General features: G+C 42.1%; 1 protein-coding gene and 1 pseudogene across 4 annotated transcripts; one reads left to right on the forward strand and one right to left on the reverse strand.

Annotated features, from left to right (window-relative positions):
- Positions 1–640: 640 nt before the first annotated feature.
- Positions 641–1,760, reverse strand: LOC139084620 (olfactory receptor 2L13-like; annotated as a pseudogene).
- Positions 1,761–10,369: 8,609 nt separating this feature from the next.
- On the forward strand, positions 10,370–15,091 carry LOC139084416 (uncharacterized). Of its 4 annotated transcripts, XM_070626845.1 has the most exons (4): positions 10,420–10,669; positions 11,433–11,493; positions 11,955–12,402; positions 12,487–15,091. In XM_070626845.1, exons 3-4 carry the CDS (start codon positions 12,189–12,191, stop codon positions 13,449–13,451), a joined length of 1,179 nt encoding a protein of 392 aa, XP_070482946.1. In that variant the 5' UTR covers positions 10,420–10,669; positions 11,433–11,493; positions 11,955–12,188; the 3' UTR covers positions 13,452–15,091. The 4 variants fall into 4 exon arrangements, with proteins under 4 accessions (XP_070482942.1, XP_070482946.1, XP_070482943.1 ...); XM_070626841.1 differs by having other exon boundaries at positions 10,370–10,669; positions 12,281–15,091; XM_070626842.1 differs by having other exon boundaries at positions 10,439–10,669; positions 11,948–15,091.
- Positions 15,092–15,401: the final 310 nt, after the last annotated feature.

Here is a 15,401-nt window from a genome sequence, read left to right on the forward strand (position 1 = left end):
TCCAGATTCATTTTCAATCAGGATAAAGCAGAATAGGTAAGCAGACTTATAAACATCATGTTTGCTTGTTTTGCTTGTTACTTCACATTTCACTGTCTATATTTTATATCTCAAAAAGTTATTTTGCATATAAAATATATATAACTTTAAAAACACTTTATTGGGAGGCCGGCACGGTGGCTCAGCAGTTAAGTTTGCAAATTATCTCAGGGGTCTGGGGTTTGCCAGTTAGGATCCCGGGTGCAGACATGGCACCGCTTGGCAAACCATGCTGTGGTAGGCATCCCACATGAGAAAGTGGAGGAAGATGGGCACAAATGTTAGCTGAGGGCCAGTATTCCTCAGCAAAAAGAGGAGGATAGGTGACAGATGTTAGCTCAGGGCTAATCTTCCTTCAAAAAGAAAAAAACCACTTTATTGGATGGTCTAACGCCATGCTATCCAAGCAGTAGCTATTGGCACCATGTCGCAACCGGGCACTAGAAACGTGTAGTCAAAGTGGCAAGGTGCCCTAAGCATAAAATACACACAAGAATTTGAAGACTTAGATTAAAAACAATGCAAAAGATCACATTAATAATTTTGTGTTGCTTACACATCGAAATGATAATATGTCAATACAAATATAAATAGCATATCACTAATAATGTATGTCCAAACATATATGTAATATATTTTTCAGTCTGTAGATAATGGGACTGAGCATGGGGGTGAGGATGGTGTGGAAGGCTGCCCAAAATCTCATCTGTTGCTGTCAGTAGAGATTTGGAGCCAAAGATAGGTATAGACAAAAGTTGCATAGTAAAAGATCATTATTGTTAAATATTTTTAACAGGTGGTGAAGACCTTTTTCTTCTGTCTTTTGAATGCATATGGTAGACACCAAAAGGGACCTGGCCTTAGAAAGCACACTTAGAAAGTGATGCCAAGAAAAGGAAAGAGGGAAAAAGAGGCTTGTGCTCACAAAATCCATGTCTTCATAGAACCAGGTATCCATACATGCCAGAGGGAATGGACCTGGGACATCGCAGAAGAGTTGATCAATAGCCATGGACTGTCAGAAAGGAATGTAGAGGCTGTATATTGGGTGTGCCAAAGAGTTGATTGACACCAAAATCCGGGATCCTATGATCGTCTCTACACTTATTCTTTTACTCATGCAGATAGAATAACAGAGGAGGTGGCAAATGGTCATGTAAAATCGCCATCGTGAAGGCCAGTAGTAAGGCTTCAGAATACACCATGATCAAGAAGAAGAAACTTTCACACCACAACTCAGGCAGGAGATGCCTCTCTGTCCAGAGAAGAATTTAAATGGCTTTTTGGAGATGGTGATTGAGATGTACATCAGGTCCATGAGGGAGAACTGGCTGAGGAGAAAGTACATCCTTGCATGGAGTTGGGGATCCAAGCATATGAGGCAAATCGTGGCTGGGGACCCAGCAAGGTGAGAAAGAATATGAAGATGATGGCAGAAGAAGGTCGGTTAGATTTGTGGGAAGTGACAGCAAAAATGAAATCATTTGAAGACGGATTCCATTTCTCCAGGAAAGCTCAGTGCTTTAACCTCATTGAAAGAAAAATAAAAACGAAAACAAAGCACAGAATATGAAATGAAACAAAACAGAAGCATACAAAGGAATTCTGACTTTATTAATGTTTGTTGAGGATGAATTGTTTTTCCTTCGCTACTTCACCTTTTCTTCAATTGATTTCAATTTCTGAGTTGAAGCTTCCCTTCCAATTTTGCTGATAAGCATTTCAGCAAATGATATTTAAGGATAAAGTCTCACACTATACCGAGCAAAGATAATCAAGATAAATATAGCATTCCTCTTCTCATAACTCCTGGCTAGGCACATGGCTCACACTTTATCAACAAGTCACAGGAATCCCTGTATTCCCTAACATCTGTCAATTTAATATGGTATATTGACAGCGGTAACTGGCTTACATGACTCAGAAACATTTTGCATGCTTAAATTCTAAGTCTTTTGTTACCTAGCCCTCTCCCACATCTTTAATTTCTGGTCTTCCCAAGCCACTGCCACTACTCCAGCCAGACAAACCTTAATTCTCTGCCTCCTACCTTCTTTACAACTTCTGTGGCTTTCATAAAAATATGCCTCTCATCCAAAATCAGTGTCTTGAATTATAAAGGTATTTGTTGCATGCCCTACAAGGTCTACCTTAATTATAAAATATTATTTAAATATTTTCTCTTCTATAATGATGTTTCCATTTTCTGAAGCTGTACATAACTCAAAATCAAATGGACATATTTTTATACACAATTTTCTTTTCATTAGGTGAAATAAATATGATAAATTTCTCAGATTATATAATATATATTTTTGCATTCCATTTCCCACTACTTCAAGCAATAACTAGTATGATAATGAAAATATAACAAGGGTATCACAATTGTTGTTACCCTGATATATTACTCTCTACCTGTACCTCTATCTATGTATATATCTATATTTATTTATCCCACTTATATATCTTTGAGATGCTATACATTATGTGAAATTTCATTCACATTGCATCATGTATTATAATTCTCCCCCAACCAAAATTCTGTCCATTTATGCATGAATATCTCCATTATTCCAGTATGAAAAGTAGAATTCATAGATGGGAAGAATAATCTTCTCAAATACAGTTAGTCATGCACTCAGATTTTGAGCCTGTGTGACTGCTACAAATTTCTAGTTATTTCAATAGTGCAAGTTTCCTAGTTGTTTTGTAAATGCTTTGCTCTGTGTAGCATGCCTTATTCAAATCAAATAGTGTAACTATTACTCTTTTGCAAAAGATCATGTTTAATTCCACATTTCAGAGTAGGTCAAAGCATACTGAGATTAGAGAGGGTGTTTATTTCCTCTCTCTGTAGTTTAATTTTTTTTTCCCAGTAGATGGCAGCAGAATCAAGCAGATGCAAATTTGTTCTCAGAAAAGCTGATATGAGCAGGAACAGGATCTGGATTTGCAGCTGATGTGTCTGTACTTACCTTCTTCAGACTTAATTGATTAAGTAGAGCTGTAAAACTAAAATTGTACACTAAATTTAGAGTAAAAGATCAAGAAGGGGTAAAAATGAATAAATTTTCCTTTCTGGAGAATTTTTCTAGTTTTTTATGCTTATACCTTTCCTTGGAAATTTTTATATGTAACAGCATTTTTAGCCCTTTTCTTTTTACGTCACCTCAATTCTGGAAATTTGTTCTTCCCTTCACTGTCTCCGCAGCATGCAAAAACTGTGACTGTTGCACTTCATACATTTCTAATAGATGTTTGATTTATTCATTTACCCCATCTCTATGTGGGATTTCCTGCTTTCCATGTGTCAGTCTCTCTAAGGCAAAAGCCTGATGCCTAATTACATACAAGATATTTATTTGGGTAATAATTTTAGGTTACTTATTTTTAAACCATAAATAACAATTTATAGTTTGTTGTAATTATTCACATTTAATGACTTAAATCGACTGTTACTTCATATAACTTTGGTGAACATGAATAAAATTGTGAAAAAGAATTTGTCATAGAGAAATGGAAATTCATTTTTATAACTATTTAGTTGACAAATGCTAACAACGAAGAGTGCATAGTCAGAAGTATAACAGGTGCACAATATCACTGTACATGAATGCTAGATGGGATTGTAGACATCCTCTGCCTTTTATAGCTTTCTAGAAATGAAAACTAATGACCTAACAGATAGAGATAAAACATACAGTCACCATAATTATAATACAATCATTCTCTCAAATGATATTCACTAAAGTTCTATTGAATGGCAGAGCTGCAAGGTAGTGAAATGCTTTGATGATTAAAACACGAGATTCAACAACCATGTAGTTAAAGTTTAGTGAGTGTACAGTCAATAGACCCACAAACTCTAACTTGCAATCTGATGCCATATACTTATTAGTACATTAAAGGAAGATAAAGTAGACTAAAGAGATAAATACAGATAGACAAGAGCACTCAAAAAAACTCACTATGTTGAGGCAATATTCAAGCAGGCCTCGTTAAAGAATTTTCAACTCAGAGTGAAAAGAAAGTAAACAGTGAAACCTATTTAGTTTTTCAGGACAATAACAATGAGGCCAGGGTTTGTGAGGCACAGGGCATTAGGGCATTTGTGTAAGAAATGCCAGACCATGATAAGAACTTGGATTTAGTTCTGGGTATGATGAGAAGCCAGTGAGAGTACTACGATTTTAGGTACATTTCTGGAACTCACATGAGATGTTCTGGGTGAGTAGAGAGTTGTCAGGAGGACTGCCTGTAGGAGACTAGTTAGCAAGGCATCAAAACAGCCCCAGAAAGAGACTACAGCAGTGTTTCTAGGTGGGGGCATCAGAGTTATTCACGGTTGGGGGGGCAGGGGTCTAGACTCTGGGCACATTTAATGTTGATGTTTCTTTTTGTGAGAATTAAGTTCAATAATAAATGCACATCCCTTGGCATAGACCATGGCTGTGAGTGAAGGATGCCTGGCAATCATTATTCTAACCTATTATGACCTTTACCAGGGTGCTGATATGGGAACATCAGTGAAATGGTTGCCTATCCCATCGTTTGTTCATGTCTGGCTCTCTCACCCAATTTTCAAGCTTGTTCCTTTTTGATGGGAATTGTCCTGATTTTAAAAGAGAAGGCCCTAAGGACTAGGCACATCAGGACAGTTGGTGCCTCATTCAGGGATGGGGTGGTACCTGAGGAACCATTCTTTCTCTGTGGCCTCTTGCAGTGACTATCACATGGTGGCTCTCAACTCTTTACGTGCCTGATAAAATAAACCAAAGTTTTGCCTTATAATTAAATAAATATGATAGTTCATAATGATAAAATGTGGCCAGTTTAGTTTAAAAATCAGTCTTTAGTATACGTGTCCTGGAAATATGAGAAAAGAGCCTCTTGGGTAGTTTTCTTCTATTTAATCTAGATTTAATTCAGGGGAAGAAAGATTCCAACCATTCCTCCCAGGAGGAGTGTTTCCAAGGGAAAGTGCTCAACAGACACAGCTGGCAATGTCTCTGTGTTCCATGTTTAGAAGGGAGACAAGTTCACCTTTCCCTTTGCTCATACAGGTACCACTTGTGTCCTGGTATTTTAATGAGTACTGAAATTTAGAAGAGAAAATAGTGTTCATGTATTATTTTATTTCTCTATTTCTTTGAGTCCAAATTTTCATAAAGTTTCATATAATTTCAATAGGTTTATCCTAATTTATATAAATAGGGTTACAAATTTATAATGTATAAATCAATGAGCCAATTTGAGACATGATTAGATGAATGTTCTGCAAAAGTGTAATTTCTCAAAAGTTAAATATGTGACTGTCACATAAATATGGGATGAATGAACATATATCAAATGTTTATTTAAATCATCCAAGAACAAGCAAACAGGTGTCAGAAATGGTTCAAAAAGCATTGGAGTTGATCAGTACTTTTTATAAACCTCTGAGAAAGACACATTGAAATACATGTTATTGATTTTTATTTTGACTTTTGCAATTTGTTGCTTTATGAAAAGTATTTGGGCTGGAGTTGTGCTGTCTTGAGTTGGGTATTTCAATTTTCAAGGTAAGGGAGGCTCTGATAATACCACACCTGGTTAGGTTCTGGTTAATAGTTTGTCCTGAGGGTAAGCTTGTTAAGAAGAACAGAATGCTCTGGTGCATTTCAAAATTGTTTTATTCCCTGTCCAGCTGGAAGCCTGAGAAGAAACCACACATTTGGTGTCAGGAGAAAAAAAATACTTCTGATTGCTTGGGTTTTTGTTTTCAGGTTCAGTAAAATTAGATGATTTCTTGATTCATTACTGGGCACAAATATACGTGTTAACATTCAACTTCACAGATTATGGACCCTGATTACTAGTAAATAGTAAGTCAAACACAGATGCATTCACCTCAAAGCCAAATAACCTTTGAGTGGGCCTGTTAAACAATGCTCCACTATAACATTGAAAGGAAAGAGTCCTCTTCCTTGCTGTATTTTCTGTTTTAGGTAATTCTTCTTTACACTTAGGCCAGAATCAGTAGACTCTGAGGTAGACATTTTTTTCTTTTCATTAGAGACAATCATGATGATGATAATGTAGGGGATCAAAATTGGCCACTTCAAAATGTGTCTAACTGGCTTAATTTTAAAGCTAAAGACTCTGAAAGAATTTTTGACCATTCCCTTAACTGCATAAAGGAATTTAAGTTAGAAGACCTGTCTGCAGAACAAGCCATCACCGTAGATAATTCTCGGTACCCATAGACCGTGAGGATCCTTGCTAAACCTATCCTTATCAAAGTTCTATCTACTGAGTACTTGCTTTTCCGTTTCCAAGTGAATTGTCTTCCTCCCCTTTGAAGCCCCAAAACACTATCCCCAATTTCTTCCTTTGTCTTTAGCTGAAGATGATATTTAAGTTGACAACTTCAGCCATTCTGCTTGAGTCACTCAGTTTTCCTGGGTTTCTTCCATGCATACATGTTATAACGCTCTGATTTTCTCCTGTTATTCTGTCTCATGTCACTTTAACTCTCAGACCAGCCAGAAGGACCTAGAGGGTAGAGGAATTGTCTTCTTCCCCTACAATAACAGTGAGCATTTATACAGCATTTACAATGGGCCAGATACTTTTCCAGATACTTTACAAGTATTTCACTTAATCCTTCCAGTAATGCTACAAAGCAAATAATGTTATTACTCACATATGATAGAAGAGGAACATGAAGCTTATTTATAATTGTGATACAAGATGACAAAATGGGTGAGGAATACAGACAGGATTAAAATATACACAAACAAAATTGGGAATTCAAGAGTTTATAGACTATCAAAGCATCGACACCCAGTTCTTGATGCAGAAAAAGTTCACCTTCAGATGATTCATTTAAAGAAGTATTTTTCAAAGTGTAATTAGCAAGCCCTTTGGGTCATTCAGATGTTCCCTAAAGTTTGAGAACCTTAAATCTAAGGTGATTTAGATGTACATTCTTCCACTGTGCTACCACAGGATAAAAATATTCCTTTAAAACACTAACATTGTTTGCATTCTTGTAGAAATTAAAAATTTGTAGATGGATGGGCTGTTTTTAAGATTAAATATAATGCATGCAAGTTTATTTAGAATGCTGAGCATACTTGCTAGCCTGTAGAAATGCTTAATAAATAAAATCTATTATTATTATCATCACACTAAGAAAAAAAGATAATCTATCTATTTCAGGCAATTAAGTCACATTTGTACAGTTCAAGATGAAGATCCAGATATTACCTCCAATAAGTCTGTGCATTGCTGTTATCCTTAACAGTGACACACCTCTTCACCTTCCCATTCAGGGTTCTTTTGCTTTTAGCAAAACCTAGGAGATAAATAAATTAATTGCCCCATTTACTCTTTAAGAAATACTTAAATCTGTGTTCCTTTTGCCAAAGGTGATTTGCCATTGAAAGTGTCATTGCGCTGGGAAAGGTATTTTGTAGTTGTAGGAAACTTTAAGTGGTCTTATAGGACTTCTAAATAAAAATGACATGAGGCCAAGAGCAGAAAGAAGTACACTCAACACTGATGTAAGCAAACATTTGTAGTCAAATTGTCAGAAAGTACCATCTACACGCCTCATGAATGAGGACTCTCTGTTACTAAGGAGGTGAGTTTAATTTGTTTCAGAATTATTTTTCATTATGCCAGGAAGTCATTTCAATTGATTTATATTTATCATGTGTTTGGTATTTTACATGTGAATTTGGAGTTTCAGAATAACTTTTGTAAAACTGTTTACTCTTCTCCTCATTTACTGTTAGGATGAAAAAAAGGAACATAATTGCTAAGATTCTGTCAATTACTCTATCAGAAATGTTTTATTCTTTTAAAGGGATAAATTGTCACAGGTAAATGCAGTAGTAGGGGTTGATTACTCCAGCTCTTCCATATTTTTGTATTTGTTCCTTATACATTCCTATTCTATATTATATTTCATTGTATTGATAGACTGCATGTATTTATTAATCCTTTGTCAAAGATTAGCTGTCTATAGATGTGTGGTTTTATTTCTGGCCTTTCAGTTCTGTTGCATTGATCCATGTGTATGCTTTTGTACCAGTACCGTGCTGTTTTGATTACTATAGTTTTCTAGTATACTTTGAAGTCAGAGATTATGATCATGCCTCTAGATTTGTTCTTTATTCTCAAGATTGCTTTAGCTATTCAGAGTCCTTTGTTGTCCCCTATGAATTTTAGGATTCTTTGTTCCATTTCCATGAAGAATGTCATTGAGATTGTGATGAATCCATAGATTACTTTAAGTAGTATGGACATTTAAACTTTGTTTATTCTTCCAATCCATGTTTATAGAATATCATTCAATTTCTTTGTGTCACCAGTGATTTTTTAAAATAATGTCTTATAATTTTCATTGCATAGGTATTTCACGTTCTGGATTACATTTATTCATAGATATTTTAATCTTTTTGTTGAGATTGTAAGTGGGATTGTATTCTTGAGTTCTCTTTCTTTAGATTTGTTAATGAAGTATAGAAACACAATTGATTTTTGTAACTTGATGTTGTACCTTGCAACTTTGCTGTAGTTGTTGATTATTTCTAATATTTTTCCAATGGATTCTTTCAGATTTTCTATACATAACATCATGTCATCTGCAAGTACTGAGAATTTCACTTCTTACCTGTCACTTGGATGCCATTTACTTCTTTTTCTTGCCTAATTGCTTTGGCCAAAACTTCCAGTGTTGTGTTGAATAAAAGTGGCGAGAGTGGACACCCTTGTCTTGTTCTTGTTCTCAGATTGATGGCTTTCAGTGTTTCTTCATTGAGTATGACGTTTGTTTCCTTAATAGAGAAACCTCAGTCCTTTTGAACATAGAAATTATTTTAACAGACATAGATATTCTGTCCTAAAGGCAAACTTACCAAAGTTAAAGAAAAACCTTGTATAGCCTCTTTATCAAGAGCAGAGTAACACTCCAGGAAAATTATCCATTTAAGAGAGAGAGAGAAACCAAATTTTAATTTTTGCATCAGCCTATTTTTGACATGAAAATTCATTTACTTGGGGTCAAGACAATGTATGAAGAATTTAAAGAAAATGAGAAAATGCTAAATTCTTGGGTTTGAAAGTACTGGCCTGTGAAAATGTGTCCATGTATGTGGAAGTATGTGTGTGTGTGCATACACTATGCCCCATAATTATGCCTTTGTGAAGCTTTTCTAACGTCACAAAAGTAAATGCTACTAATATAAAACACATTATTTGGAGATTTAATTATATTTTCATTGTAATTATTTTAAATAATAGTAAATCGTTAGTTTGAATTTTTGTGCCACTCGTTCTGAGTGAAAATGGCAAAGATTTATGGAAACAACAAAAACTTAATATTCAAAATTAAATAAGTATAAAATAAAGTTCTATTTCTGGATAGATGAAGGTAGAAAACTTATTATGGGAGACAACCTAATGGCAGACTGTTTAAGTTTGCATGCTCCACTTTAGTGGCCAAGGGTTCACAGGTTCAGATGCCCAGGTGTGGACCTAGCACTGCTCATCAAGCCACACTGTGGCAGCATCCTACATAAAATAGAGAAAGATTGGCACAGATATTAGTTCAGTGACAATCTTCCTCAAGCAAAAGAAGGAAGATTGGCAATGGAAGTTAGCACAGGGCCAATATCCCTCAGAAAAAGAAAAGTTATTATGTGGAAAAGTGAAGCAGAGCTCTGCACAACATGGATGAAGCTGAAGGGCATTATTCTCAATGAAATAAACCAGAGAGAGAAAGACAAACACTGCATGATATCACTTATATGTGAAATCTAAAAAAAAAAGGTCAAACTTATATAAACAGAAAGTAGAAAGGTGGTTGCCAGGGGCTATGGGGTGGGGGGAAAAAGGGAGAAGCAGGTAACAGGGGACAAACTTTCAACTCTAATGTCAAGAGCTTCTGAGGATCTAATGTCTGACGTGGTGACTAGAGTCGAGAACACTGAATTGTACAATTGAAATCAGCTAAGAGAGAAGCACTTCAATGTTCTCACACACACAAAGTCAATATGTGGGGTGAAAAAATATTGGAGGTTAGGACAGAGGCAAATCAGGACATGAATCCCTGGGAACAAGCCTAAATTTCCAGGAGAACTTCAGACTTTCAAAGGCCATGACATAGGTGGGTTGAAACCAAGAATCCAGGAGACACAAGGAACCGGGTGACATCTGGCTTCCAGGTGGAAGGAATAGAAAACTACGCAAGGTCTAGAAGGCCCAGGAGGGTGGAGGGAGGCAGTTGTAGGCCAGTTGGTGGGGGAGGGGCTGTGGTCCAATCTGCTTCTCTGCTGTCCCCTCCCCCCCTCAGGAGCCCTTGTGACATGGCCACAGTTCCATGATGAGGGTGTGGGGTTCTAATCTCCAAGTCACTCCCAGTGCTCAGTTGCCTGAGAGTAGAACTGTATTTGAGATATGGAAACTCCTATCATATATAAAAAGCATTGTTGTTACCTGGCTGAGCTCCAGTTCTGCTTCCTGGGTGATTGGGACCATCCTCCGCATCCTGTATGGACTGGGGCTCTTCCTCCTGTTCCTTCCCTCCCTCCAGAGGAATTTGCCCTTACAACCACCTTACAAAAGGAGAAACGTCAGGAAGGTAAGAAATCCTGGACTGAGACCCACCAGAAGATGAGTCTCCCTTCTTTTTTACTGTGATTTCCACTTCTCTGAATCAACTAGAGGGACTCTGTGGATGGGAAACAATAGAATATCATCCTTCTAGGGACAAGCCAGGTTGGGTGGGCAGGGGTGAGAGTGGGCACAAGGATTTCCATTCGAAGATCTCAGAGCAGGAGTCCTGATGTGGCAGAGGGCTCCAGGGAAAGTCCCCAGGCCAGTGACCAGTGGCCAAGGACGGGATGCTGAGTAGGATCTGTGGGAGGACAGGCCCTGAGCACTGGTTCCCCAGCTGCCTTCCTGGGGCAGCTGTCTTGACCAGGCCTTTCCTCTGTCGTGGCTGATCTGAGGGCAGAGCTGAGCCCCCTACAGCCTCTGAGCAGGACCTGGAGTGGGGCTGTGGCCTCAGGAAGCAAAGTCCTCCCTGAGGAAGCTCATAAGATTCTGTACATCTGAGAATGTGCCTGTTTCTTGAGCAGAGGAGCAGTGACAGAAAATCCATGCTGGGTCCCACATGAGGACCTTCTTATGATCCTCAAAGGAGGAGGACAGCAAATATCCATTTGGTGTTCAATTCTCCACTTCAAAAGTAAGTAAAAGGGAAGAAACACCCGAGAGCCCGAGGAGTTCAGTGTAGACAGTCATCTTGCTCACAAACGCTGGGTGTCTGCAGCGGGTCCAGAGAGAGGAGAGGGAGCCTTGGTCTCAGACTCCAAAGTTTCTTGTTTTATCTCTCCTCTCAGCATCAAGTGGAGCCAAGAGGGAGGAGCAGCAGGAGCAGGAAGAAAAGGGGAGCTTTGAAAGGTAAGCTTCTGCCATTCAGCCCTGGGCTCCAGAGCTGGCCTCCATCTGCTGTCTCTGAGCGCCCAGGTCCATGGGCTCGAGGATGCCAGCAACAGAGCCTGTCCCTCAGGAAACAGAGCCCTCAGGGAGGCACCCGGGAAGGAGACGAAAACCCAGATACTTGCCAGATTCTGTGCTAGAAACCAAGGCCCAGGCCAGCAGGCGTCTGGAAATGGGTGTTGCCCAGCAGGGGCATGTGGGCTATGGTGGAGGTTGAAGCACTTGGTCAATGACAAACCTCAACCCATCAGGAGCCATGCCAGCCCCATCAGGGATCCTGTGGCCTTAGACACTAGTGCCTGGGCTCCAGAGTCTGACCTCAAACAGTCTCCCCTAAAGACACATTGCACGCAGCCTCCTCTAAGAGCCCTAGGCCCCCGCCTTCAGCGCTGTGACCTAGTCTCCTGATTTCTAGCTTACAGAGCTGGCCGGAAGGACCTGGCAGAAGTGCGGGGCCAGATGTTGCTTTCGCAAAGTTAAGAAATCTTGCCCTTCTCTCCTGGACTTCTTCCTCCCAGAGTCTCTGATGCGCCCCAGGGCTGCAGGAAGTTTGGGGCTGAGCTGGGAGGGGAGCCATGGGGACAGGGGTGGCAAAAGGCCTGGGGTGAGGGACAGCAGGAGAATTTGGTGAAGTGGAGGTGGGGCCAGGGAGGGCCATGGGTCTCAAGGGGCCACCCCCACCTGGCCTGTTCTGCTGTCCCAGGGCCCTCGGCTCCTGGCTGCAGCTTGTGCCTCCTGTCTCCCCCAGCTCCCCGGCGAGGCTTTCTTCTAAGGGATGCTTCCATCGCTTGTCATCTCAAGACTCCCTTGGGGAGGCCTGCAAGACAGCATCTGCCAGAGTCCGCCAACCATGCCGGAAGCCTGTGGAAGGTGCTCCTCTCACCCCGACTCCAGCACTTTTCCTTGCTCCTCTGACCCAGCCCACTCTACCTTTGGCCTCCACTCTGCCAGCAGAACCTCCATCTGACTTGACCAGAATCCCGCTAGGCCCTGTTGCCATGAGCTCAACTCCAGCTCACTCCTGTTGGCCATTTCTCAACTCAGGCCTCGGCCACATGAGCTGTCGCATTGAGTTCCTCTCCCGGTGGAACATAATCAAGGTCTTGTTCTTCCCTATGTCATCACACTTCGAGTCCCAGCAAGGGCACCTGTTCTGTCACCGACCAGTGCCCTCATTCTGGGGAGGCCCCGCAAATAGGGAGGGAGAGACTGATAGCCCCTCAGTTGCCAACCCTGATGTCCAGAAGCTGCTCGAGACAGAAATCACAGAAAGAATACAAACGAAGGTCTGGGGAAAAGAAGAACAAGGTGATCCAGGCACTCCTCAGATGCTCGAAGCACACAGTATCATGTCTGGGCTGAATTTCTGCTGGGGCCTACCCCTCCTGTCCTTGGAGCCTGCAGATCTGAAAGCATGTGAGGCTCAACACTCTGCCCTTCCACGGTCCCCTTTCCCCCCGGCAGCCACCTGTGATTCTGGGGCCCACTCAAAAGCTGACTTTGCACAGTTCATGGGAAAACCTCTTGAGCCTCCTCCAGGTGACAAAGTCTTAACTTTGACAACAGAAGCATCAGTTCCCAGCCTGCCCCATCCCCTCCCTGCTCCCTCACCTGTGTGTGAGGAAAATCAGAAGGCCCTGGGAGGGACCCTACCTGGCGATGGCAGTGAGCCCTCAGAAGCCTCTCTCTTGGGGCAGGAGGGCCGGCTGCCTTCTCCAACCTTCACATTCAGGCTCTCAGAGAGAAAAGGGCAGAGTTGGACCATCAAGGGGGCCGAGCAAGGCTGTCTAGAGCTGAGTTCAGGGTGCCCAGTGGCCAGGAATGAGCCTCGGGAAGAGAGTAGGTGTGGGGCCTCACCAGAGCCCTGCCGTGGGGTGGCAACACTGGAGGGGGAGTCAGGGTCCCAGTCTTGGACCTAGGTCAGGGGAATAGGAGACACCCTTGGGACCAAACCCCTCCAGCCCATGCCTGAAAAGGAAGAGGTTTATCACAACAGCCCTTTCAGAAAAATGTTGAGACGCCTCCTGCCCTGCCTGAGGCCCAACAAGGAGGAAGCACCAGAGAATCCCCTTGCAAAGGAAAGCCCGTGTCAGCCACCGCCCAGAGCCAGGCACGGGTCACACACAGCTCGGCGTCGGATGGCAGGGCTGTTCAGGCGCCATCGACAGTGACATCCTTTGTCCGGGTCCTGGGAGAAAACTGAGGCTTGCAGAGAACTTCTGGCCTCCCAGTCGAAGCATCGTAAAAACCATTTCAGGCCTGGGAAGCTGGACATGCCTGTTACCATGATGTCCCCTCCTCCCCAGACCAGAGAAGATCAATGACAGAGGACAGTCCCCAACCTACCTCCAGGGACCACAACTGTCTGAATACAAGGGAATGGATCAAAACAGGCATGGCAACTGGACCTTGCCATCCAGGCAGCTGCAGTCCCCAGCCAAACCCTGCCAGCCTGGGCTGAGGGTGGCAGCTGTCTCAGCCAATCCATCACCTGCCATGCTGTCTTCAGATATGTGTCTCCTGGGATGAGTAGACTGTGCCTGACACACCTTTCTTCGTAGGAACGCTTATCTCCCCAAACGGGGAAGTGGAGGAACAGAAAACCTGTTTTTTCTCCTTATCCCACCCTCTGTGCTAATGGTGTCTTCCTACCCCAATTTTCCCCAAATACAATTTTTTTCTCCTTAGAGTTCATAGGTTCTGTCTGTGCCCTGCTAGTGGTAAAAACGGGGTGAGGCTCCGCCCTTCCTAAGTGTCAGCTTTGGCTTCCAGAAGGGGCAGGGCCATGGGGGGAGGCTGACTGCAGCATGGCTCACCTTCCCTCATCCCGACTCCCTCATTGCACCTGAAGTCCCCATAAGCTGTCCTTACAAAAACAAATGGAAGCTTTAGGATATTTCCAGATGAGCAAAACCTCTAAGACCGCAGCCCAGGATGGGCCCCGCCTGTCCTCTCCTGCGTTCTCTGGCCCTTGAACTTGTGGGACTGTATGCAGGGGGTTTGCAGAGGCTCCAGGAAGTGCAGAGATAGGTTCACAGGTCACAGAGTGGGGAGGGGAGTGTGGGGCGGATCTGGCCCTGAGTCCAGAGCGGGAAGAATCTTGCCCCGCACCCCAAGCTCTTGGTGGGAATAGATGACCCTGCCCCAGGAGCATCTTCTCTCCCTGCTGAAGCTGACCTGGAGATGGGCCTGTGCATCCCTTTCAGCCAAGCATCACCCTCCCTCTGTCCTTGTCACAGTCTGGAACAGTAGCAATGAGGATGACTGTGCTCCTGGCTCTGAGGGCAGGCAGGTGGGGAGCATGGACGCTGCTGTGGGCATATCCCCTCTGCCCAGAGGAGTGCAGGGCCCTGCTCTCCTGCACCTGCCTTCTCCTCCTGGGGAATGGAGCCGGGGATGAGTGTGTGGAGTCACCATCTGATGGTGGGACACTGTGTGACTAGGGTGGGACGTGGGGGAAGGAGACAAGGTGACACCAGAGTTTAACCACTTACCTACTGAATGACAGTTTTTGATTTTTATTATTTTACCCCTTATAAATAAAGCTGCCATGAACTTCTTTGTGAAGGCTTTTGTGTGAACCTAAATTTTTTTGCACAGTAAATATCAATGGCAATGAGTAACGAAGGTTTGAAAATGGGCCCGCCTCCAGGAACTTAGAAAGAATGCAACATGCATTAGAGGTTGAAAGGTTGAAACAGGTCAGAGAGAGTAAACCGACAAACACACGCTCAGAGTGAAGGGGTGGAAGACAATACTCCAAGCCAATAACAAACAAATGAAAGCAGGTGTTGCAATACTTATATCAGACAAAACAGATTTCAATATAACGCAGGTAAAGAGAGACATAGAGGGCCAATACATAATGA

The sequence above is a fragment of the Equus przewalskii genome, chromosome 7 (genome assembly GCF_037783145.1).
Source record: "Equus przewalskii isolate Varuska chromosome 7, EquPr2, whole genome shotgun sequence".
NCBI classification, from domain to species: domain Eukaryota; kingdom Metazoa; phylum Chordata; class Mammalia; order Perissodactyla; family Equidae; genus Equus; species Equus przewalskii.